We start from the raw sequence: 23,329 nt of genomic DNA on the forward strand, positions 1-23,329 counted from the left end.
CTGCCACCATACTCCTCGCAGTGTTTCGTTTGATTAGAGCTAATCCCACTACTCACTGCTGTAAAGAAGGCAAATTCTTGTTCTAAATTATAAATGGTCAATAGTCCGATTAACAACCAATAGCTAACTGCGTAACTATACCAAACAGAGCTCCAAATTGGACCAAATATGTTTAGATAACGTTACGTCATGACTCACGATTTTATTATGCCCAATTAACCAGTGCATAGCAGAATTTTGCAGAAAAACTAATTGTGTGACAAACGAGGCTATCAGCACGGGTATAATGTAAACAATATTGTTTTGAGTCGAACAACACTTTCACCGTTTTTAATACCTTAAATCACTGTCCACTGTTTTAGAAAAGGCCCATGATTAAAAGAAGGGCTGTCATGTTGCTGTGCTTGGGGATAGATTTGATTGAACGGGAAGAATCTATGACACACTCTCTCAAAAGCGCAAGAATCAGAAGCTAATCCAGCAATGGCCAGAGAGGGATTTCTCGGACCATAGCTTCAGGAATATGCTCTGCCACTGACATCAAGTAGATATTTAGCTGTGTGCAGAATGACTACAGTATGTATACAGTAAAAGGGAGTAATGCAGAATAACGAACGGTCTAGAACTCAGGTACCCCCGCCCCCCCCCCCCACACACACCTCCACACCCACGCAAACGCACCCACACACACGCACACACACACACAAATAGGTTTCGAGGACGTTACTAATGCCGGTGTCACGGTTTGACGCGCCACCCGGTTTGAAATGGTTTCTTGTACATGACATGCATAAAACTGCGCATGTTACGTATGATCGTATATGTTCGGATTCGATTCCTATTTTCTTATGTTACCTATTTTATAAAAACCCAGATTTCATTTATTATGTTACGTCATTGTCTCATCGTCTTTATTTCAGCAGCTCGGGGGGTTGGATGGCTGAATGGTTAGCACGTGCGCGCTGTACCATAAAGTCTGTCATTGAGTCAACTGGCGTGGTTTCGATTCCCCGGTTGTACGTGACAAGGAGTAGGGTCGCCTGTCCAATCTCGTGGGTTTTCTCCGGGTCCTCCGGTTTCCTCCCACTGCTAAAGACCCCTACGCGCAAGCGAATTATTGAAATAAAATTAAACCTTATGTTAGTCCCGAAATGACCTAGTTTGTGTCAAGTGGACGTTAAACCCCATTTCTCTCTCTCTCAACAACTCAATTTTTTACTATTATTATGTTACGTCATTGTCTCATCGTCTTTATTTCAGCAGCTCGGGGGGTTGGATGGCTGAATGGTTAGCACGTGCGCGCTGTACCATAAAGTCTGTCTTTGAGTCAACTGGCGTGGTTTCGATTCCCCGGTTGTACGTGACAAGGAGTAGGGTCGCCTGTCCAATCTCGTGGGTTTTCTCCGGGTCCTCCGGTTTCCTCCCACTGCTAAAGACCCCTACGCGCAAGCGAATTATTGAAATAAAATTAAACCTTATGTTAGTCCCGAAATGACCTAGTTTGTGTCAAGTGGACGTTAAACCCCATTTCTCTCTCTCTCAACAACTCAATTTTTTACTATTAGTATAAATATTTTCGAAAACTTTTTAGTTTGGCTTAGCCTTAGGTCTTCACACAACCATATATTATAGTTTCAATTTTTTTATTTTAAATGTATTGCAGATATTGCTAATGAAGGCACAACTGTCGTGGCGAGGTCTTTACAACGACATGACAAATATATATATATATATATATATATATATATATATATATATATATATATATATATATATATATATTTATATCACTAAATACAAGATCAAACCACAAGGTTCAGTTTATGTGTCAAAATAAAAACACCGAATATCTCTATCACAAATGTAATAAGTGTTCCTGTAAGAGTAAGAATAACTTATAACCTGCATCGTGCACGACGTTCAACAAAACTTGACGTCCTACTGTGCCCTCCTTCCCCAAGTGTGTTTCTCGGCAAACTTAATCGTGTTGTTAAGAATAGTCTTCCGTAAATTCTCATGATCAGCTGTCGGTGCTATTCGTTACGGGACACCAAACGTGTCAGGAAATCTTTGCAACTGAGAAGTGCATGTCGGAGTTGCTAAGATATAAATCTATTGCACGAGGTATAATTAAGGTTGAAGACAAGTGTTAAGATAGTATAAATTCATTTTGATATAAAACTGTTTAGTTTATCAGTTGTTGATGTAAAGTTCGAGTGTCAAAAGTACAAAAAAATTAACTGTTTATACGTATATAGTTAATTGAACTAAACGGCTTGATTGCAAACCTGCGGGTATGCTTAGAACCCAAGGAGATGTTTATACATTTACATAATAAAATCTTTTATTTTCTTATCCTTTTACTGGAATTAGCATATTTGTGTGTCTTATTGTGGAATATATAGAAACACGTTCGCCAAATGCTTATAAAGGGGTTTATTGGTTCAGTTTTTAGTATACCAGTAACAGCTTTATCCTGGAAGAGGAAATATAAATCATTCCATAAACTAAGTCTAAAATGGTTTGGGGTGAAACTACCGTCTTACTGATACAAAAAGCCTATAGACCTTACATTCTTTAGTCGACAACGGTTGTAATTTAAAGCATTACATTACTTCTAACTTTCACCAGTTTTTCCGATCTTTCTTCAGGTTCTATTGATAAAACACTTGTTGTATTCTGGCAAAATATCAATTCTATTATATATTCGTTTATAAATCACTAATTCCGATATATATACATGTAAATAAAACGGGGAATATCTCGAAATTCTATTTGGCCAAAATCCAGCGTTTTTCGGTAATAAATAATTTACGTGTCTTTTATCTATAAAACGATAACATTAATATGCTATAAATTAATGTAATTAATTGAAACTGTTGAGTAGATTCCCCTCTTCACATATTCTAGATTATCTTATACCTATAAAGTAATATGCAGATAAAATTGCCAGGTGCAAGTTATCAACAGGAGCTAAATCCACAATTAGTTAATAGTCACTCCATAAGTCAATATGTCTGAATTTCAAAATATTTCGACGCTTGATCTCTGCTCGTACGTTGTTAATTTTCCACTGATATTTATTTGCCGGGCTCGCGCGAGGAAGTACATATTTGATATAGTGTATCTTTGTATATATTTTATTATTATTTTGAGTTTAGACTTGTCTGATGAATTATCGTCGTTAGTTTTGGAATAAGTAAGCAACAACCTCCAAAAAAACAGCACCACTGCGGACGTAATGGGCCCTTTCATTTTGGTGAAGTGCTAATAAATTTTTTGTTTGCACAATTTTGTCAAAGAATAGGCCTACGGCCCGAACAACTCACTTTTTGGCAGAGCAAAGGCATAATCTCCCATCATACAAAATGCTTTCCGAATGTAGACGTGTGTAGCGTATCAATTATTTTATACTGACCAGTGGCTATCGCTTAGCATTTCTGTGGTGCCATTTGCCACGTGCGTTTTTTTTCAACACTTAATGGGTGGTGCGTGCCGCTTGGAATGTAAAACGTCATGTCTGTTTACTTAACGGACAATCTGGCGGGAAGATAGGAATTATTCCAGATGTAGACCAGACTTCAAGTCTCATTTTCGTATGTGTGGTAATTGGCGAAAGCCACAAGGGACTGGTAGATAAAACCTAGAAGATGCTTATCAAGGCTTTACAAGATTTCTTGTTAGAATGATTGACGTTATTTTGGCAATTTCTGATTTTCATCGCTGGGGATTAGCAGAATTTTTCTCCCAGACTAAAGAAACCAAGTTTGGATTAGCAAAACATTTAGACACAATACTATTCTTGTATTAAAAAAAGTTATCGTGCACGAAGCAGATAACTGATACAATTCTGGAACATATATCATATGACATTTTAAAATCAATAAATGTTCGGATCGTATCTGATTTTTAAAGATGGGCAGTGTATTATACAATTTTTTATTTATTTATCGGATAATAAGGCCTATCTATTGCTTTCTTATCTGGAGTTATAGATAAAATCCTCTCGGGGAAAATGCTGGATAAACCGTTGCAGTAGGGGCCTATAGGTTATACTGAAATCATACCTGTCCGTTCAAATTAAATCTATTTCGTGACAATTATTGCAGTGCCCTGGCCTAAAATTGACAAGGAGTTTGGTTACAAGCGGTGGGCGCTGGCGGTTATTTCATCTGTTTTAACAGAGTACACAGGTCACAATTCTAACAGAGGTAATGCGTAAGCTTTATTATAGCGGCCACGCGAATATTCACTGCGATCAGTTTGACAGTTGCCCTTTGGGTAATGGGAGGTAACTTCATTTCTGTTCATGGTGTAAGCGACCGCGCAACTGAATTTTCTCAGGGGGGATAACTTTAATTGTTCTTTTTTAATGATGTGAGGGGCCACATGATAAAAATAAATAAAACTTTTAATTTATCTTCAACTCTGATAGTATTTGCAGGAATGGCTTCTAGATTTTCAAATACAAAGCAGATTCTTAGAAATCTCACACGGTGAGTTATCTGAGAGTACAAATTGTTATTACTAAACAGAAAAGAAGTGTTGTCAAAGAAGATCAATAAAAGATAATCGCTCCTACTCCTAGTCCTGTACCAAGCATATTAGAATAGACACTATTAAAGATAGATACCGTAATATTATATAATATGTAACAGGCATGCATTGCCTGAGTAGAGCGAAGCTGATTATTGTCAAATATAAAACCTTCATAATTAATTTTCTCAAGTGATACAAAAAATGTTAAATAATTTAGTTTTTCCAAATTGATTTTCATTTAGATCTAAATTGTATACATTAATTTTGTTTTTAAAAAAAGAACAAGAAAGTGTGAGAATTATTTTCATTGACATCAAAAATATGTGACGTCATTGATTAGACGCGTCATAGAAATAGTTCTATGAGGCGCGTAATCTCGCTTGGGCGAGATTTGGTAAGTTGACATGCGCATTGCCTGTTTTGCCCAGCGTATCCGGTTCCGGTCTGAATTTTTTTTTAATCAACAGTCTGTGGGTGACAATTTCAGTTACGCTCCTGTGTTACCGGAAAAGAGCTTTGCTCAAGCACCGCGCTTCGCGCGATGCTTTAGAGCTTCGCTCTATATTAATTATAAGGTCCATCGCTTCCATTCCATGGTTATGTTGGTATCAAATGTATGACCTTATGTGAAACAAGTGTGCAAGTTTAGTAATTATTGGGAATCCCAGATTTGATCTCAGTGTTCCTGCCTGGGGATTTTCCTGTTAGGGTCGCCCTAATTGTCAATGGCCCAAATGGAACAAATAAATTAATTAGTCCCATGTAAACATGAGTTAAAACACCCACTTTCCTGAAAATTTTGTTAGCACGATTGAGGCTATTCACCACCTGGCTGGCAAAGAGTAATTTGCCAAGCATGATTGTATTTATTTCCTATACTAACCCAAATGCTAAACCTAACCTTAGAATATAGGCTAGAACCGTACCGTACATTAAATGGAGGTTTCTCTATCTGTCACTTGGCTGAAAGCAGCATGGATATTTGCCACCCAAGTGAAGCTAAGACTCAAATATACCAGTACCATGGTTACGATAAATAAACAATCAATGCACACAGTGGGTCAAATACTACAAACAGTGATTTAACTTGGCTCAGAATAAAGTAATTTGAATGAAGTTTTCAATATATTCATTTTGCATTATCTATTTTTGAACTATTATAGCAAGAACAGACAACTCTTTATCTGAATCTTACATAATGTATCTTTAATGTTCTAGAGAATACCACGATGTTTATTGTTTACATCAAGTGCCAAATAGGATTGCCATACATCCCGGTTTTACCGGGATAGTCCCAGTTTTGGGTGGTCTTTTCTTCTGTCCTGCCTCTCATGAGCCTAAATGTCCCGGTTTTTACATTAGGTGTTTTTCAATTGAAAATAATAACACAAAACACATATACTAGTGATTAATGTATACTTTGTTTGCTACAAACACTCGTGCTTCATCATCTAAATATAGTTCAGTGCATATTACAGGCCTAAAACAGGAATTGGAATATGCTTGTCTATATAGAAATTGACGTATGATCTTGGGTATAATTTTATTGGTTAACGACGTAGAGGTTTACAGACTTTATAACACAATACAAAATACAATACATTTAATTAAGACTTGTAAAACAATCTACAAGTTGACAAATCGTAATAATAATACCCATCAATTGTCCATTCAACAGCATAATATGTTTAGTGTAACTTACTACCTTCACAAAATGATGGAAAACTTACTACCAGCTTCTAGAAGTGAAAAAAATTCTGGGGCTGCATACTCCCAACCCCCATAGCAAATTCGCCCCTTCGGCCCACAAAATATCGCACTCTATGGGCGCTCATTTACGTCAAGCCCTACAGGTGCTTCACTGCCTTCAGGTTCATTTTTGCCTTTGTCTTATCAGAATAACAAATGTCCGGGTTACTTCAATGAATAATCTGGTAACCCTAGTGGCAAATAACAATTTGTTTTGTTCTAGGATATTTTCGCCACCTGAGTAGCAAATAACCACTCCCATTGACATTGTATGATAATTTTACAGTCATATTCATTGTAATTTGAATTGAGTAAGATAATAACCAAATTACCGGTACTGATCTGATATTCTTCAGGTCAAGATCATGCAATCAAAGAAAAGCCTCAACAGGTTGGTACAAATTTATCAAACTTGAAGATTGCTTATTGCATTTAATTAGGTGTTAGATATTATGGAAAGCCATGCTTTATTTTATGTTATTTTTTTGTTGTCTGAAATATTATTTTTTTCCTCGTTCAGTCATTGTGAAATCACTTGAATACACCAGCCTATTATTTTGAAATTGCAAGTGGTTCCTATAATTATTGTTTTAGAGGATCTGACAGTCATAGGTTGAAACACTGTCAGGTTATATGCAGAAAAAAATCATTTTATACCTTTCTGAAGAGATCTAGCTATTTTTTTTTAGCATATTGCACTACTTGATACTTCTTCTGTACTTATTATTTTAGTAACCCAGCCTATAGACAAGATACTGATTGCTAATCGTGGAGAAATAGCATGTCGTGTCATACGAACAGCAAAGAATCTTGGAATAAGAAGTGTAGCTGTTTACAGTGAGGCAGATAGCGAGTCTATGCATGTTGCTATGGTAATGGATCCTTTTATATTTCTTGATTTTTATACGCCCACATTTTCATGTCGACGTATTAAGCTGTCACCCCCGTCCATCAGTCCGCAATTTGTTTGTGGACACTGAACAGATCACAATTTTTAACCGATTTTGACAAAACTTGATATATTGGCATGTATCGGACCATAACTTCATGGATTATGACCTCTGATTGTACGAAAAATCACATTTTTAGCTTGTGGACACTCTAGAGGTCACAATGATCATCTGATTTTGTTGAAACTTGAAATTCATGTTTATACCCCAATGATCTTGGTTACTTTCAATATTCATGCATATCGGATCATAACTTCCTGAATTATGGCCCCTGATTGTACGAAAAATCATGTTTTTAGCTTGTGGTCCCTTTAGAGGTCATAATTATTATCCGATTTAAAAAAACGTTCGAATATATCACCGTTACACCGTAATGTCGGTTGATTTGCATGATAATAGGACCAAAATGGTCGCCCCTTGTATGCAAATAGTGTAAAAATATGGTATATCAGGTTGATGGTTATAACTCAAAGATCTTGGTCCCTTTCAATATTCGCGCATATCGAATCGTAACTTCCTGAATTATGGCCCTTGATTGTACGAAAAATCGCGTTTTTAGCTTGTGATCCCTCTAGAGGTCACAATTAATATATCACTGTTACACCCTAATGATGGCTGGGTTTGAATTTCGTGAAAATCGGACCAAAACTGACAGACAAAATGGCCGTCCCTCGTACGCAAATAGTGTAAAAATATGGTATATCAAGGTATATATGGTATATAGAGGCCACAATTTTGATCCGATTTTGATGAAACTTTAAATTTTTGTTCATATCAAAAAAGTCTTGGTTCCTTTCGATAATCGCGCATATCCGAATGTAAGGTCACAATCTTTGTTTGATTTTGATGAAACTTAAGATATATGTCCCAAAGATCTCGGTTCCTTTCGATATTCATGCATATCAGACTATAACTTCCTGGATTATGGCCCCTGCCCAACAAAATGACCGCTCATTGTACGCAAATTGTGTAAAAGTATGTAATACGAAGGCTGTGGACCCTCTAGAGGTCACAATGTTTTTATGAAACTTAAATTATATCTTTATATCTCAAAGATCTCAGTCTGTTTCGGTATTCTTGCATTTCAGACATACCTTCATGGATTATGGCCCCTGATTGTTTGAAAAATCACGTTTTTATTTTAGCTTGTTCTCTATCCATCTCTTGCAAAATGTGGGCATATCTTGCCTGGCAACCGGTGGTAGGTTTTAAAGTACATGCCAGAACTGTCAGTTTAGGTTTACTCATGTGAGAAATCCTCTCACGCAGACTAACACAAACTACAATAATTCAACACTCTCACTTGACTGTACTTGGTCGTATTTCAGGATTCTTTGAAAGTTAACATAAAAGTTACCACAAAATTCCACCAAAGAAGGTTTATAGAATTGATTCATGAATTGAATATTTTAATATGTATTTCAGGCCGATGAAGCTTATTTGATTGGTCCTCCACCAGCCAATCAGAGTTACCTGTGTCAAGATAAAATAATGCAAGTTGCTAAACACTCAGGAGCAAAGGTAATGTATTTCTGTTACATTTTATTAGATTTCATCTGTGTATGTAATCTATAATTATCAAGTGATTCTCAAACTAGACTTATGGCCCCCCATAGGAGGAATCTCAAGTCTAATGGAATGACTTTTTGTCAGAGGAGAAATTAGACAGGAATTTTACTTTTAAGTCAAAAAAAAAAAGAAAATACCAGTATGCACAATAATAAGGGTGATCATGAATAAACAATTCACAAAAAGCTACTGCTTCGATCAGATATCATAAAGTTGGAACTATTCAATTATTGATGTTTGAAAAGCTTGCTCCTGTTACTATAAGTTTTGTGTTGCGAGGATTTATTGTGGAGACATTTATTAAAGTGCACGTTTATGCCCTTCCTAATTAAGCCTTAAATTAGTGACTGGATCACAGAACAGATTTGTAAAATTTGAAATTTGTGTTCATTTTTCTCTCATGTACAGGCTGTTCACCCAGGATATGGTTTTCTGTCTGAAAATACAGAATTTGCAGAATTATGTGAGAAAGAAAACATAATTTTTATTGGACCACCTGCTTCAGCAATTAGAGATATGGGTATAAAAAGGTAGATAATTATGTCTGATTCATATGTATCTCTGATATGACTAAGGGGGATCACGTGGCTAAGTGAGTAAGACGCTGGCTCGCTAGCCTGGAGGTCAGATGTTCGACCCCTGCATTGGCCGAGAAAGTTCATCCAGATTTTCCGACGTGGTTTCTCCTTGTCAGTGGTGCAGAACGGAGGGCCTGACAAGGACAGATGTCTAGTCCTTCGGATGAGACGAATAACCGAGGTCCCGTGTATACATTGGAATGCACGTAAAAGATCCCCTGGCAGTTAGAATTCGATATAAGAGTAGGCGATAGTGCAGCTGCCCGGGCAAAATTTCCCTCATAGCACACTGTATGGCGTATGCCCGTCTTCATTAGCCCAGTATAGGAGCAGAACAGTAGGACATTAAACCCCATTTCATTTCATTTCATTTTGATATGACTTAAGAAGCTGATGTTAAATCCTACTTATTTACATGCTGCATGAAATAAGACTTAATAAAGATGCGAGTATCTTCGTCAAAATGTCACTTAGTATTAAACTCAGTAATTGTGTATCCATAAAATTATATCTTGTGTTAATATATTCAATTACTAAATGCCTATCAAAGAAGACTTGGTTACTTTTGGTTAGTTTTTGGTTATAGAACCTTTAATGAAGTGCGAAAAAACGTATTGTTCATGGATTCTTTCAAACTAATTTTTCAAAATGTTTATTACAGTACATCTAAGGCTATCATGGCTTCGGCTGGGGTACCTATTATTGAAGGTTACCATGGTGAAGACCAATCAGATGAGAGATTAAGAAAAGAAGCAGATAAAATTGGTTTTCCTGTCATGATTAAAGCTGTGAGAGGTGGTGGAGGAAAGGTGTGTTCCTTAAAATTCTTTTCTGATAAGTTTGAAAGTATTTTACACTGCAAATTGGAGTTTCTCAAAACATTGAATGATTTTTTTAATCAAAATTTGTGAACAAAATCTCAATATAGATCCAAAAAAAAGTTAAACATGCATTATGCAAGAGCTAAATTTGCCTATTGCAGGTCTTTCTTTAGGCCTGAAATGTTTTCTAAAGTATTAATTAGAGATTAATTAACTGATCCAGGCCTTAATCAACTCTCGATGGCATCAGATTTCTCCGATATTAAATAGATTAGAATGGTTCAGCGATACTTTGATTTAATCAAATATGGAGGACCGAGACCTACCTTCGATCAACCAGTACGGTGGTTGAAATTATTGCACACGTCTGTCAAACCTTCAAAGGCTAATATCTTCCCTTGCAATAAAATAATTTGAATGAAAATTTCAAATTATTCATTTTAAATTATCTACTTTCGAACTATTATAGCAATAATGGCTAGTTCTTTATCTAAATCTTACATAATGTATCTTAAATATGAGCCTTAGACAATAAAATACAGCACCAAACAATAATTTGCAATTTTTTACAACCTCTCTGTATGTCTCTTGACTCTATGAATAATATCTATATGCCACGGTCTGCTTCACAATTATTTTGCCTGATCAATGATCATGTATAATTTCTCTTTAAAACATTCACCCGTGCAAATGTGTCAGGACTAGGAACCGATCCTTGATTTTACTGCAAAATATTTCGGATCAAGTATTAACAAACCAGAATAAACTAGAACTCCGAAGGAGTACTGACATGTTTTGGTATGTCACGTTACATCGGGCCACGCCTTGTCACATCAACAATCATGTTACACCATGAAATATTGAGTATAGTAACATCCAATATCTATTAAAGTGGAAAAACTCTTATAATAGGACAGGAATTTGTACTCTATGACCAAGTTTTTTTTTATATTAATTGTTAGTAGACATTAGGTCATCATACATACAAAGGTCAAGGGTCATTGAAAGGTTAGGTCACCATCTAGAAGGTGAAAAGTCAAACAAAATTCAAAGTGACACCGGAAGTAAACAAAATCGAAATTCAAAAGACGACTCCATAAGAATTGTTGCCATTTGGAGTAAGTTCAATACAAAGAATAGTTTTCGAAAATCGGAATTAAAATGACGGCTGAATATCGATTTGAATGTTTTTTGTAAATCCAATATGGCGACCAAGCGGTTGAAAATGTTATCGAACAAGGTCTTTGAAAATGAAAGATAATATGCCATTTTGAAGGCATCGGTGTGTTCCTTATTCCTACTAAGTTTCAACTTGATACGTCAAATAGTGACAGGGATACGCCATCTTGAATGTCGAAAAAATAAAGGAGAAAACTTTTGCAAATCTTTGATGTTAATATTAATCGATCAAAAACCATCAGTCAAAGCCCATATGGGATTCGTCCAAAGAATCCAAAAATAACCGAGATATAGGCAATCTAAGATTATTTTTTGTCCCATCCGTTTGTCAAAAATGATCCAATTTATATATAATATATAGATCGACGGAGGCCAACCACAGCTACGTTGGCAGAATGTTTGCACCATGCACAGTTTTGGCTGCAAACTCTGACTAAATTTCCCACCACTCTCCCCCCCCCCCCCCCCAAAAAAAAACAATAAAAACACTTATGAAAACAATAAGCAATAAAATCAATATGAGAAAAGTGGATAAGATTTAAATTCTGAACATTTTGATTTCGCATTAATTAAAATAATAGTTCTTTCCCAAGTACATAATATACCTTTTTTCCGGTAGTTTTTATTGTCATGAATGTTTGTACATTCAATTACATGTAGTAGATAACAGCCTTGAGAGATTTGATACGATATGAACTCTTAATAACCGACGAGCATATAATCTTAATAGCTATTCTTTCTGTGTTTTTTTCAGGGTATGAGAATAGCACTAACTAAAAAAGAATTTGATACACAATTAGAATCAGCTAAAACTGAAGCCATGAAATCCTTTGGTGATCAGATCATGTTATTAGAAAAATATGTTGAAACTCCGAGGTAAAATTATTTTTGAATACAAAACTTATTTGCCATAATAAATGATAAATAGACAGATAAATTTATATTTGAGAAGGTATCAATACATGTAATTAGTTTTGAATACCATGTGACAAGTTTGTAGTAATCGGTCTATAGATATTTGGTCAACTCCACAATTGGACGAACCCTTCAAATATGATATCAAGAAAAACAAGAAGACTCAGCACCCATTTCGAAATATACAAAAAATTTAGTCAAAATCCAAGAAATTTCTAATAAGCAAAGGACACATTTACTGTACATAGTTGATTTGTGTACAGAGTTTCACAGAATTATCTAGAATGGTTTATGAGATATGCTTCTTTCAGCACCAGATAATAAACTTTAGGCAGTGGCTATTGTTACGATGAGTCGTAAAAATAGTCCTCAAGCTATTGTTACGACGATGCTTTCAGAGCCCTCATTTGGCAAAGTTTAGAATGAATTCCAAAATGGCTGCCAATCTCCCCAACACCAGCTTTGAAAAAGGAGCAGTATTTTCAACGTTTTCAGAACTGAAAGCAGCAATTAAGAGATGGTTAGGGTTAGGGTTTGGACCAGTTTTACGGCTATTCAGTTTTTAACTTCGCCGATAGAGGGCTCTGAAAGCATCGTCGTAACAATAGCCTGGGGACTATTTTTACGACTTGTCGTAACAATAGCCACTGCCTAAACTTTATATAATCCATTTCCCAATCATGATTAGGATTTTACATTTCAAGAAATCTTGTCCATAGAATCTAATTACATTGTTTACGAAAATATGAAATTTTTATTATAGACATGTTGAAGTTCAAGTATTTGGTGATCGTCATAGTAACTATGTCTATCTATTTGAGAGAGATTGTAGTGTACAAAGAAGACATCAGAAAGTTATAGAAGAAGCTCCAGCAGTAAGTAGCACCATGTAACAAATAAATAAATTGAATTCACTGGGTAACAATAATATGATAGATAATTCTCTTTAAAAAAATATCACACTGAATGCAAAGTTTACAAGTCCGAGGCTTTTTCAGCAAGTAATCAGGAATTAATCAAATTGAAATTAAATAGTCTTGATATATTATGAAAAATTCAAATAGGAAATGTTTAATTATGATTACTATGTTTTAGCCTGGTTTAAGTGAAGAAGTAAGAAAGTCTATAGGTGAAGCTGCTGTTAGAGCAGCTGAAGCTGTTAATTATGTTGGTGCAGGTATAAATACTAAAATATTTTATTTTAATCTTATTCTAAATTTTAAAAAAGCTGTGGGCCTAGACCACTACCCTTACTGCAGATATTACAAAACCTGATATTACTACCGTGACTGCATATATTACAAGACATGATATTACTACGCTTATTGTAGATATAGTTTTCAAGGTGTATCAGTTGATACACTGTCTCTGTTTTGAGTGAGGCTCTGATTTGAAGCCGAGGAGATCTCCTCTCAAAAAAGAGACGGTGTATCAACCATACACTGAGAAAACAAGGTATATAACTGAATTATAGTAAATACTTTTTCAAGAAAAAGACATTTTTTATATTTTTCCCAATTTCAAAAGCATTTTCATTTCACAAATTTATCAAAGTTTCCCATTCAGGGCCCCTCAATCTTCTCTTTGCAAATGCTTATTTCTACTCGGGTAAATATGTCAGTACATCGTACATGCATTTCACAGTTTAAATCAGGTCAGAGAATATGTTCATAACAGGGCTATTGATTGGTTGAGAAAAGCAAATGTCATCCAATCATTTTGTACAATAGTTATTTCTTGTTGTTTTTCCAACATTCTGGTTGTGTCGATTGTAGTGGATGGAAGAAAATGGATGGGGAATTTGACGAAGAATCTGTCTTTATAATTTGCCCTTACTGTAGAAAACAATAATATCATTACCAGCCTTATAATTACCGGTAATCAAATTTTCAAAGAGGTCAAATGAATTGTGTATTTTATAGTATTAGTATTTTGTGTAGAAAGTCAGATATTTTTTTTGGTACAGTATTTATCATATTCTGACTACCCATCATCTCACACCCTTATTTTTATAGTTGGTACCCAGATTAAGGTTTAAGAGCTTAAACGACTTTGACCAAGGTCCTGCTGCTATTTGATGTAATTAATTGTATGTAAAATATGCTTGTATATTTCAGGCACTGTAGAATTTATAATGGATAAGAACCAGAAATTTTATTTTATGGAGATGAATACAAGACTACAGGTAGAGCATCCAGTCACTGAAATGATCACTGGTACAGATCTAGTAGAATGGCAGATTAGGGTGGCCAGTGGAGAAAGAATTCCCAAGACTCAAAAGGAATTAAAGTTCAAAGGTCATGCTTTTGAAGCTAGAATCTATGCTGAAGATCCTAACAGTAATTTTATGCCTGGGGCTGGTCCCTTATTACATCTTAGCACACCAACACCCACCGATAGTATTAGAATTGAAACTGGAGTTAGGCAAGGTAAAAGTTGTAACAAAAAGAGTATTTTATCTGTTAACAAAGTTATACAGTTTGTGTGTACAAAATATAATTAGTTGATTTAGGACAGGGTTTGCATTGGGTTAGGTCGATACAAAAAATGAATGCTACTAGAGTTATTATCAGTAAAAGAGTCAATTTGATGTTCAGATTATCAAAAAGATTACACTTGTCAGTTCCTCAGTGGTGTCAGGGGCCTTATTCAAGAGGACTTTAACTAAAATATGTTAGGAATGCATCTTTTTCATTAGCCAAGAGGTAAAATTTGTGCTATGATTTTACTGCTAAACCAATAAACCATTAGTATTCTTCTTTAGAAATAAGCCAAAAGATTGCCGAAACAGGGTAAGTGGAAGCCAGGTTTGAATTATTTTGAGTAACATTAGTGTTGTCTTTCTGGAGCATTTATGATTGAAGCTGTAGTTATCTCCCCTGCTGTTGAAAACTTTGAAGCCAAAAGTTACGATTAGAGTGTTACACCAGTGTTATATTACCTCAGGAATATTTACTCAAATGCTGCTTCCGCCCTCAAACATTGAAGAATTCTTTAATGTCCATAATACTGATGGTTTTGTTGTGAATGAAAATGTTTGTTTCCTCAAAGGAAAAGAAATTATTGACCATGTAGATATTAAATATTGTGAAATATTACAGGTGATGAAGTATCTGTACACTATGATCCTATGATAGCTAAATTAGTTGTATGGTCAGAAGATAGGCAATCAGCCTTACAAAGAACAATAGCGGCTTTAAATCAGTATCAGGTAAATTGTTACCCTATTCTATCTATACTGGGGGAGGGGGTAATGGCCGAATGGTTAGCATGTGCACACTGTATCATAAGGTCTGTCATTGAGTCAACTGGCGTGGTTTCAATTCCCCGGCTGAACGTGACAAGGAGTAGGGTCGGTCGCCTGTCCAGCCCCGTGGGTTTTCTCCGGGTTTTCCGGTTTCCTCCCACTGCTTAAGACCCCTACGTGCAAGCGAATTATTGAAATAAAGTTGAACCATGTGTTATTCCCGAAATGACCTAGTTTGTGTCGAGTGGACGTTAAACCTGATTTCTCTCTCTCCCCTATCTATACTGTAGGTATACTTTGTTTGTGGAACAGTTTAGGGTTATTTAAGTATGATGAATAAGGTGTCAATCCTGTATATTTTTCCAAAATTCAATAAATGTTGTGCCATTTTTCAGGAAAAAGTTTCTCGGAAAACAGACAGTTCATAAATAGATCTGTTGTGTTTTAACTAATAAATACTACTTATGTGAGACATGTGAAAATTGTTTTGAAAAAAATGAAGGTTTAAGTTGATTTTGCAAAGAGTTCTTCATAGTTTGGCATTATCTTTATTGTCTATGTATTGTATTATCCTTTTGATAGAATATGAATTCCAGATTTTAACATGTAATTGATTAATGTACTCTAAAATATCATTCTTTTTATTACTTTAGGTTGTTGGTCTTAGTACTAATATACAGTTTTTAGTAGATTTAGCCAAACACCCAGAATTCCAAGCAGGAAATGTAAATACAGACTTTATTCCACAGTATTCAGATGAACTCTTCCCTAGTCGACCTTTAACCAATCAAAACTTATGTCAGGCTGCTCTGGTTCTGATATTATGGAAACAGCGTTCTTTATATACAAAGAATATTGATTCTTTAGGTAAATGATATATTTATTGTATCTACCAAATTAGGTAATTAAACCTATATAATTGATATAGCATAATACAGAAATATTTCCATATTTATAGATGATTCCTTTCATTTGTTAAGTTAAGAGCTAATAATCATCACACTAAAGACTACATATGGAATAATAATGGCTATAGTTTATTAACATGCAACAATTTGATGGTAGTACTTTCGTCTTTATCAAGCAAGTGAAAACATGTAGGGTGTGTGTGAAATAGCTTTATTTAATGTCCGCTTCCACCGAAGTGATATCGCAGCTAACGAAAAAAAACAAAGAAAAAATGTATAGGCAAAACCCTAAGTATTTATACAGTAGAAAGAAACCATGAATGTATATATCATCAACATATTGCATATTAACTAATCAGTCATTCTTACTGTTCAATTACTAAATGCCACTCAAATAAGCAAATAATCAAGTGTCATTGATCAGTATTGTTCAGTCAATTTAGTTCTAAAACCGAAGATTATGATGTGGAATGAATCAATTGGATAAATTGGTCTATTTTATTAACTTCATTTTCAGATCCATATTCACCATTTTCTTGGTTGTCTGGAACAAGAATTAACGAAGATAGAAAACAACAGGTCACATTATTTGATGGAGATCAAGGTAAATATATCTCAAAACCTTATTTTAAAAAAATTAGAACAATTATTTTAAGTCTTGACCTTGTACGCCTATATTGAAATAAAATTGTACCCTGTGTTGGTCCCAAAATGATCTAGCTTGTGTAAAGTTGAGGTTAAAACCCGATTTCTCTTTTTTACGCCCACATTTTCATGTGGACGTATTATGCCGTCGCCCCTGTCCGTCCGAACGTCCGTCTGTCCACAATTGTTTGTGGACTCTCTACAGATCACAATTCTTATCCGATTTTGACGAAACTTGAAATATAGGTTTATCCCCAAAAGATCTCGGCTGCTTTCGATATTGGCATGTATCGGATCGAAACTTCATGTACGAAAAATCACGTTTTTAGCTTGTGGACCCTATAGAGGTCACAATTTTTATCTGATTTTTTTGAAACTTGAAATATAAGTTTATAACCCAAAGATCTCGGCCCAAAATTGACAGACAAAATGGCCGCCGTTCATTCTCAAATAGCGTAAAAATATGGTATATCAAGGTTGTGGACCCTATAGAGGTCACAATTTTTATCCGATTTTTTTGATACTTGAAATATAAGTTTATAACCCAAAGATCTCGGTTCCTGTCGATCTTCGCACATATCGGACCGTAACTTCCTGAATTATGGCCCCTGATTGTACGAAAAATCGCGTTTTCAGCTTGTGGACCCTATAGAGGTCATAATTTTTATCCGATTTATTATTATTATTGAATCACCGTTACACCCTAAGGTAGGTTGAGTTCGAATTTCGTGAAAATCGGCCCAAAATTGACAGACAAAATGGCCGCCGTTCATTCTCAAATAGCGTAAAAATATGGTATATCAAGGTTGTGGACCCTATAGAGGTCACAATTTTTATCCGATTTTGTTGGAACTTGAAATGTAAGTTTATAACACAAAGATCTCAGTTCCTTTCGATATTCGCGCATATTGAATTGTAATTTCCTGAATTATGGCCCTTGATAGTAGGAAAAATCACTTTCTTGTTAGCTTGTTCTCTATCCATCTCTCGAAAATGTGGGCGTATCCTGCCTGGCAGCCGCTGGTTTCCATCATCATATAAAACAATCTGATTAAAACACAGATCCTATTTTGTTTCGTTTTTTATAGTTCAAAATTTCGTTTTACTTGTCTTTACTACACTAGGATCTGGAAGAGTTGTTATATAACCTGCATCCTGGTTGAAGTGAGGGATAAGCCAATGAAACGGTCTGTTATGGCGAGTTCTTGGCGTGCGATGAACGGAACTGTTGCAAACCACTAGAAACGTCAACGCTGATTGATTAATCAATGTCTGATGTCATAGAGTCAAAAGCTGCTCATATGACCCCTGACCTGACCTCACAGTACAACCGGTCAGATCTTCATGTAGTGTGGACCATCGAAAGTAAAAAAAGGAAACGAAATATATAGATCTGTATTTTAATCAGATCGCATATAAAACATAGTGCATATGTATTTGTTTTATATATTTTAGAAGTAAAGGTAGATGTAATACAGTATCGTGATGGTAGTTATGATATGACCACATCAGATGGTATACAACATCAAGTTACTGGTGATATAGATGGTGATGGTGATCAACTTAAATCAACATGTTTTATTGATGGTATCAAAACTACATCATCAGTCGTTGTTAATGGAAATTCTCTACATTTATTCTCTGGGGTAATTGTTAGATATTTATCTTTAGATTGAAATATTCATATTATATACATATTATTATATATATTTTCATAAACTGATGTTTCTGATCCTTTACAGTTTAATCATTACAATGCTCTTATTGAATCTTTCCTTTAATAAAAATTCTATGCTGATAAGCATAACATGAAAAGTATTAAGAATTCTATCGTAATAGACATAATATTATGAGAAGTAATAAGTAACATTAGAAGTAATAAGTATATTTATTATATTAGAAGTGATTAGTATACTGTATATAATAGACATATATTAAAAGTAATAAGTATTCTGTTATAATAGACATGTTATGTTATTAGAAGTAATAAGAATTCTATTCTTCCAATAGTCATAATAAATAATCAGAATTCAGCCCTACTAGCAGACATATATAAGAAGAACAAGAATTCTCTTTATGGTAAGGGATACTTGTATATAGCCTACTCCAACCATATCCTCTTCTTTTAGGATGGAAGTTATGAGCTTAAATTACCAGTACCAAAGTACATGAAGTCATCTGTAGCTTCGGGTGCTGCAGGTGATGCTGTAGCACCAATGCCAGGTGTTATAGAACGTGTGGTTGTAACAGAGGGCAGTACTGTAGAACAAGGAGATTCACTAGTTATTATGATAGCAATGAAAATGGAAGTAAGCAACAATTATTTTAGTTGATTTACTGTTTGTTCACTCTTTCTTGTAATAACACCTAAAAATTGACTTGTAGAGAGATTTTAATACACCGTATCAGGAATAGATATCATGTTGATTTTAGTTCTTACAGAAATATTGGACTATTTAAATTTGAATAGTTTTTCAGGCTGTTCACACTGATTTTTTAGTATTTGTTATTTTCAATGCTGATTAAAATTAAGTAAAAATACTGGAATTTGATCAGCTTCTATTTCCTTACAGAAATTTTAAATCATAATCAAGTTGAGAAGGGGTTTCTAGAAGTCACGGTGGCTCAGTGTGTAAGATGCTTGCTCGCTAGCCTGGAGATCTTGGGTTTTGTGTTGGTCGAGAAAGTTCCTCAGGTTTTTCCATCATGGTTTCCCCTTGTTACTGGTGCAGGAAGGAGGGCCTGACAAGGACAGCAGTCTAGTCATTCGGATGGGTTGGAAAATCGAGGTCCATTTATAACACATTGGTATTCACTTAAAAGAACCCTAGATAATTGGAATTCAATTAAATAGTAGACTGTAGTGCCGCTGTCAGGCTTTATTATCCCAGTCAGTGTAAAAAAAAGTAGGACGTTAAACCCCATTTCATTTCATTTCATTTAAGGGCATTGACTAGTCTAAGATACTTTTAAGCGCCAATCTTATTAAGACTTTGCATGTCTGTTCCATTTGTAAAATAACCCAGAGGATACATAAGAGTCTTGACTGTTTATTGTGTACTAATGGAGATACAAATGGAAAGAAAAAAAACTAATTATAGCAAACAAGGTTTCCATAACCTAGATCTGTTGTTGAATGAATTATGATGTCATACACATCAATCACGTAATCCACAGTAAACACAAACAGTAAACATGATTGCCTCCAGCAACAGTATCATGCTGGATGACCACCGATCTATTGAGTCATGTGACCAGAAGGAATCCCCACTATGACGTGATTATCCAGGTCAACCGACGCGATTATTCAGGTCTACCATCTATTATGACTGGAACATTGCTGAATTTCTTTTTTTTTGATGGTCAAAGACTACCATTTTTGAATGCATAAAATGAGTTTGAGTGCGGCGAAGTAAATATATACTTTTTACGTCCGAATTGTTGTATTTTAAAATTTGTTATGGACATATTCAAAGAATTTACCCAAAATCACAAAATCTCGTTTGGGGGTAAATAATGAACAAAGATTTTAAAATATTTTTTAACAGTCACAAATTTTGTCCGATTTTGATGAAACTTAAAATATATCTTTATATCCCAAAGATAAAAGTCTCTTTCGATATTCGCACATTTCAGACCATAACTTCCTGGATTATTGCCTCAGATTTTACTAAAAATCGTGGTGTTTTTTTGTTTTTTTTTAGCTTGTTCTTTATCCATCTCTTGCAAAATGTGGCCATATCTTGCATGACAACCGCTTGTATTAATATTATCATGCATTTGGGCCAAGTTTGGAATATAGTTGGTAAATAAAATTGATAATTTTTGGGGGTGATTAATCTGTAGTTTATCATCCCTAATAACAAAAAAATGTCATATCTTATGAACAAAACTTACAGTGCTAGCTTTAAAATGTGCATTTTACAGTACTCAATACCCTTAAATAGGGGTTTACTGTCCGACAAGCAACCTTTTACATTGTTCACCTCTAGCTGATCTGGTCATCATAATTTCCAAATAAACAAATTTTAAACAATTTTTTTAAAATCCTGTTTGTTTTTTCAGTATGTAATTAAAGCTCCAAAGGCTGGTGTTGTTGAGAAGATAGTTCATCAGGTTGGAGAAACAGTAGCAAAGGGAACATTATTGATACATATGAAGGAAGACTAGTCAACTGTGATGTTATATTATAAAACTAACAAACTACTTTGAGATCAAAACACATCTACCGTAGTTGGATACAAGTGGAGCAATAATCATGTCCAGTGTCCTTGTTTTGTAGTCTCTGTCACCCAGAAAAATATTCTACAAATATTAGTCTGGATGTGTTGTCAACATTTGAGAATAATAGGTCATTAGCTAGATTATCGGTCTTTTACATTAACAAAGTCTATGTCGACGCCCATGAAATAATTTAAGCGTGCAATTTCAGATTATTCAGAAAATCTATTTGATTTCATTGCCAGATCAATATCCAACATTCTTATTTTTTTTTACTGTAAATTTCTCTTGTCATGGGCCATATCTATGTTCTAATTCGTTGTCACGATTCATGTTTGTTTATAATAATGCAAAAATTATGGGATTTATTGCAGGAAGAGCTGCAACTCTTACTTGACTTGGCCAAGGATACTCAATAATCAACCACATAAAAAACCAAACTCCCGGATATGCATGGGCAATGGAACTTTCTGTCAAATATTGACAACGCTCCCAGACCCTCCGTACGTTGAAAACTAGGAGGTTCTGAGTGACCGAGACTACTTGTTTTGTTGTGATTACTTGATTGAGGTGAAATTATATTGGCTCTCTTCAGTCAGTATTACCTGTATGATATTAGAGAAAAACTAATGGCATCCGTTTTGCACATAAATATGGAGATGCATGATATTTCAACAAAAACTATATAGTTTTGCATTTAAGATGATGCCGTTTATTATTAAAATTGTTAATATAGATGACCATATTAAATAGTAATTATTATTAGTAGAGTGTACAAATGTGTATATATTAATAAACATAGGTAAAACAATTGATCTATATTTTCTTTATAGTTTTACAACCCGATGAAAAGTATTTTATTTTAGGTTTTCGTGAATAAATAGATTGACTTCCAGTCTATCCAATGAAGGACTGTATAGGGCTGTTGGGAGCTGGGTTGAGGAAGTCTGTTGCCTTAGAAGATAGGTTGAGGTCAATGTGAATCTTATAATCTAGCAATAAAAATACATGTATTTTTAAATCCCTGAAAATTAGGCAAGTGCAGCATCATTTAACAGACATGTAACAATTCCAGTATATTCTGTTGTTTGTATTGCTAATGTGTCTTGCTTTTTGAGGGCGTTAGGAGGTATGGGGTCACAACTCACATTAATCAATAATATTCAATAATATTAAAAAGTTAAATATCCCTAAATGTAAATTGATACAAATCTGTAAATTGATACAAATATGCAAATTGATACAAATATGCAAATTGATACAAATATGTAAATTCCCATGAATTTGTAAATTCACACAAACATGTAAATTCACACAAACATGTAAATTCACACGAGTATATAAATTCACACGATTATGTAAATTCACACTCTTCCTTGAATTATGTTTTTATCTTGAAAAGCATAAACAAATACCCCGAAATGCCTGTTCAAGAAACATTGGTATATTTAGCTAGACTGAAATCTTTGTTATAATATTAATATAATTATAGCCAGTGACATACTATAGCGATATACATGTAGGTGGTAAAAAAAAAAAAATGTAAAATTTATATGCAGCCATGCATAACACTGTAGATTTTCTATTTACAATAAAAATAGCCCACACATGGCTAAATCTATTTGTTAAGGCAAGCTTAATTTTCGTCAAGGTCGTTGTGATGTAAATAAGGTTGGGGCATGTGATTGTTGGCGAGATTAGGATTAGGGTAAGCATTAGGTCTAGGTCCAGGGTTAGGGTTGGCATTAGTGCTAGCCCTGTTTACATCTCGTGACCTTTGACTAAACTTGAAGTTGGCCCTATCAAATAGATCTAACCACCCACACATATATTTTGTCACATTAACTCGTCTTTGGAGATTCGCTCATGTGAACCCAGTATCGTAGCTTATATTTTTGAAATTTTTTATACATGTAAAATGTCAATCTGTTTCATAGAGATTGTGAAAGCAGGGGCGTAAATGTGGGACCCCCCCCCCCCCCCCTCCAGATAAAAAATAGTTGGTGCA

General features: G+C 34.7%; 1 protein-coding gene across 2 annotated transcripts; it reads left to right on the plus strand.

The window, feature by feature from the left end:
- The first annotated feature begins 4,387 nt into the window (after positions 1 to 4,387).
- LOC126823991 (methylcrotonoyl-CoA carboxylase subunit alpha, mitochondrial) lies at positions 4,388 to 22,134 on the plus strand. 2 transcript variants are annotated; one of them, XM_050553062.2, is made up of 16 exons: positions 4,388 to 4,496; positions 6,645 to 6,679; positions 7,021 to 7,160; positions 8,664 to 8,759; positions 9,216 to 9,337; positions 10,047 to 10,194; positions 12,140 to 12,261; positions 13,064 to 13,175; positions 13,396 to 13,477; positions 14,418 to 14,729; positions 15,402 to 15,511; positions 16,201 to 16,414; positions 16,973 to 17,059; positions 18,556 to 18,746; positions 19,230 to 19,409; positions 21,166 to 22,134. In XM_050553062.2, the coding sequence occupies exons 1-16, from the start codon at positions 4,390 to 4,392 to the stop codon at positions 21,268 to 21,270; spliced, it is 2,163 nt and encodes a 720-aa protein (XP_050409019.2). In that variant the 5' UTR covers positions 4,388 to 4,389; the 3' UTR covers positions 21,271 to 22,134. The 2 variants fall into 2 exon arrangements, with proteins under 2 accessions (XP_050409019.2, XP_050409020.2); XM_050553063.2 differs by lacking the exon at positions 4,388 to 4,496 and adding an exon at positions 4,549 to 4,634.
- The last annotated feature ends 1,195 nt before the right edge of the window (positions 22,135 to 23,329 follow it).

This window comes from Patella vulgata, chromosome 6, assembly GCF_932274485.2.
Source record: "Patella vulgata chromosome 6, xgPatVulg1.2, whole genome shotgun sequence".
Lineage (NCBI taxonomy): Eukaryota > Metazoa > Mollusca > Gastropoda > Patellidae > Patella > Patella vulgata.

Bases quoted from the DNA above. Each gene is read 5' to 3' on its own strand.
- LOC126823991 (XM_050553062.2), top strand. From the start codon at position 4,390: ATGATAAAAATAAATAAAACTTTTAATTTATCTTCAACTCTGATAGTA. The intron at 6,680-7,020 runs GTTGGTACAAAT...TTATTATTTTAG, and splicing joins TCAAAGAAAAGCCTCAACAG to TAACCCAGCCTATAGACAAG. The intron at 9,338-10,046 runs GTAGATAATTAT...TGTTTATTACAG, and splicing joins AGAGATATGGGTATAAAAAG to TACATCTAAGGCTATCATGG.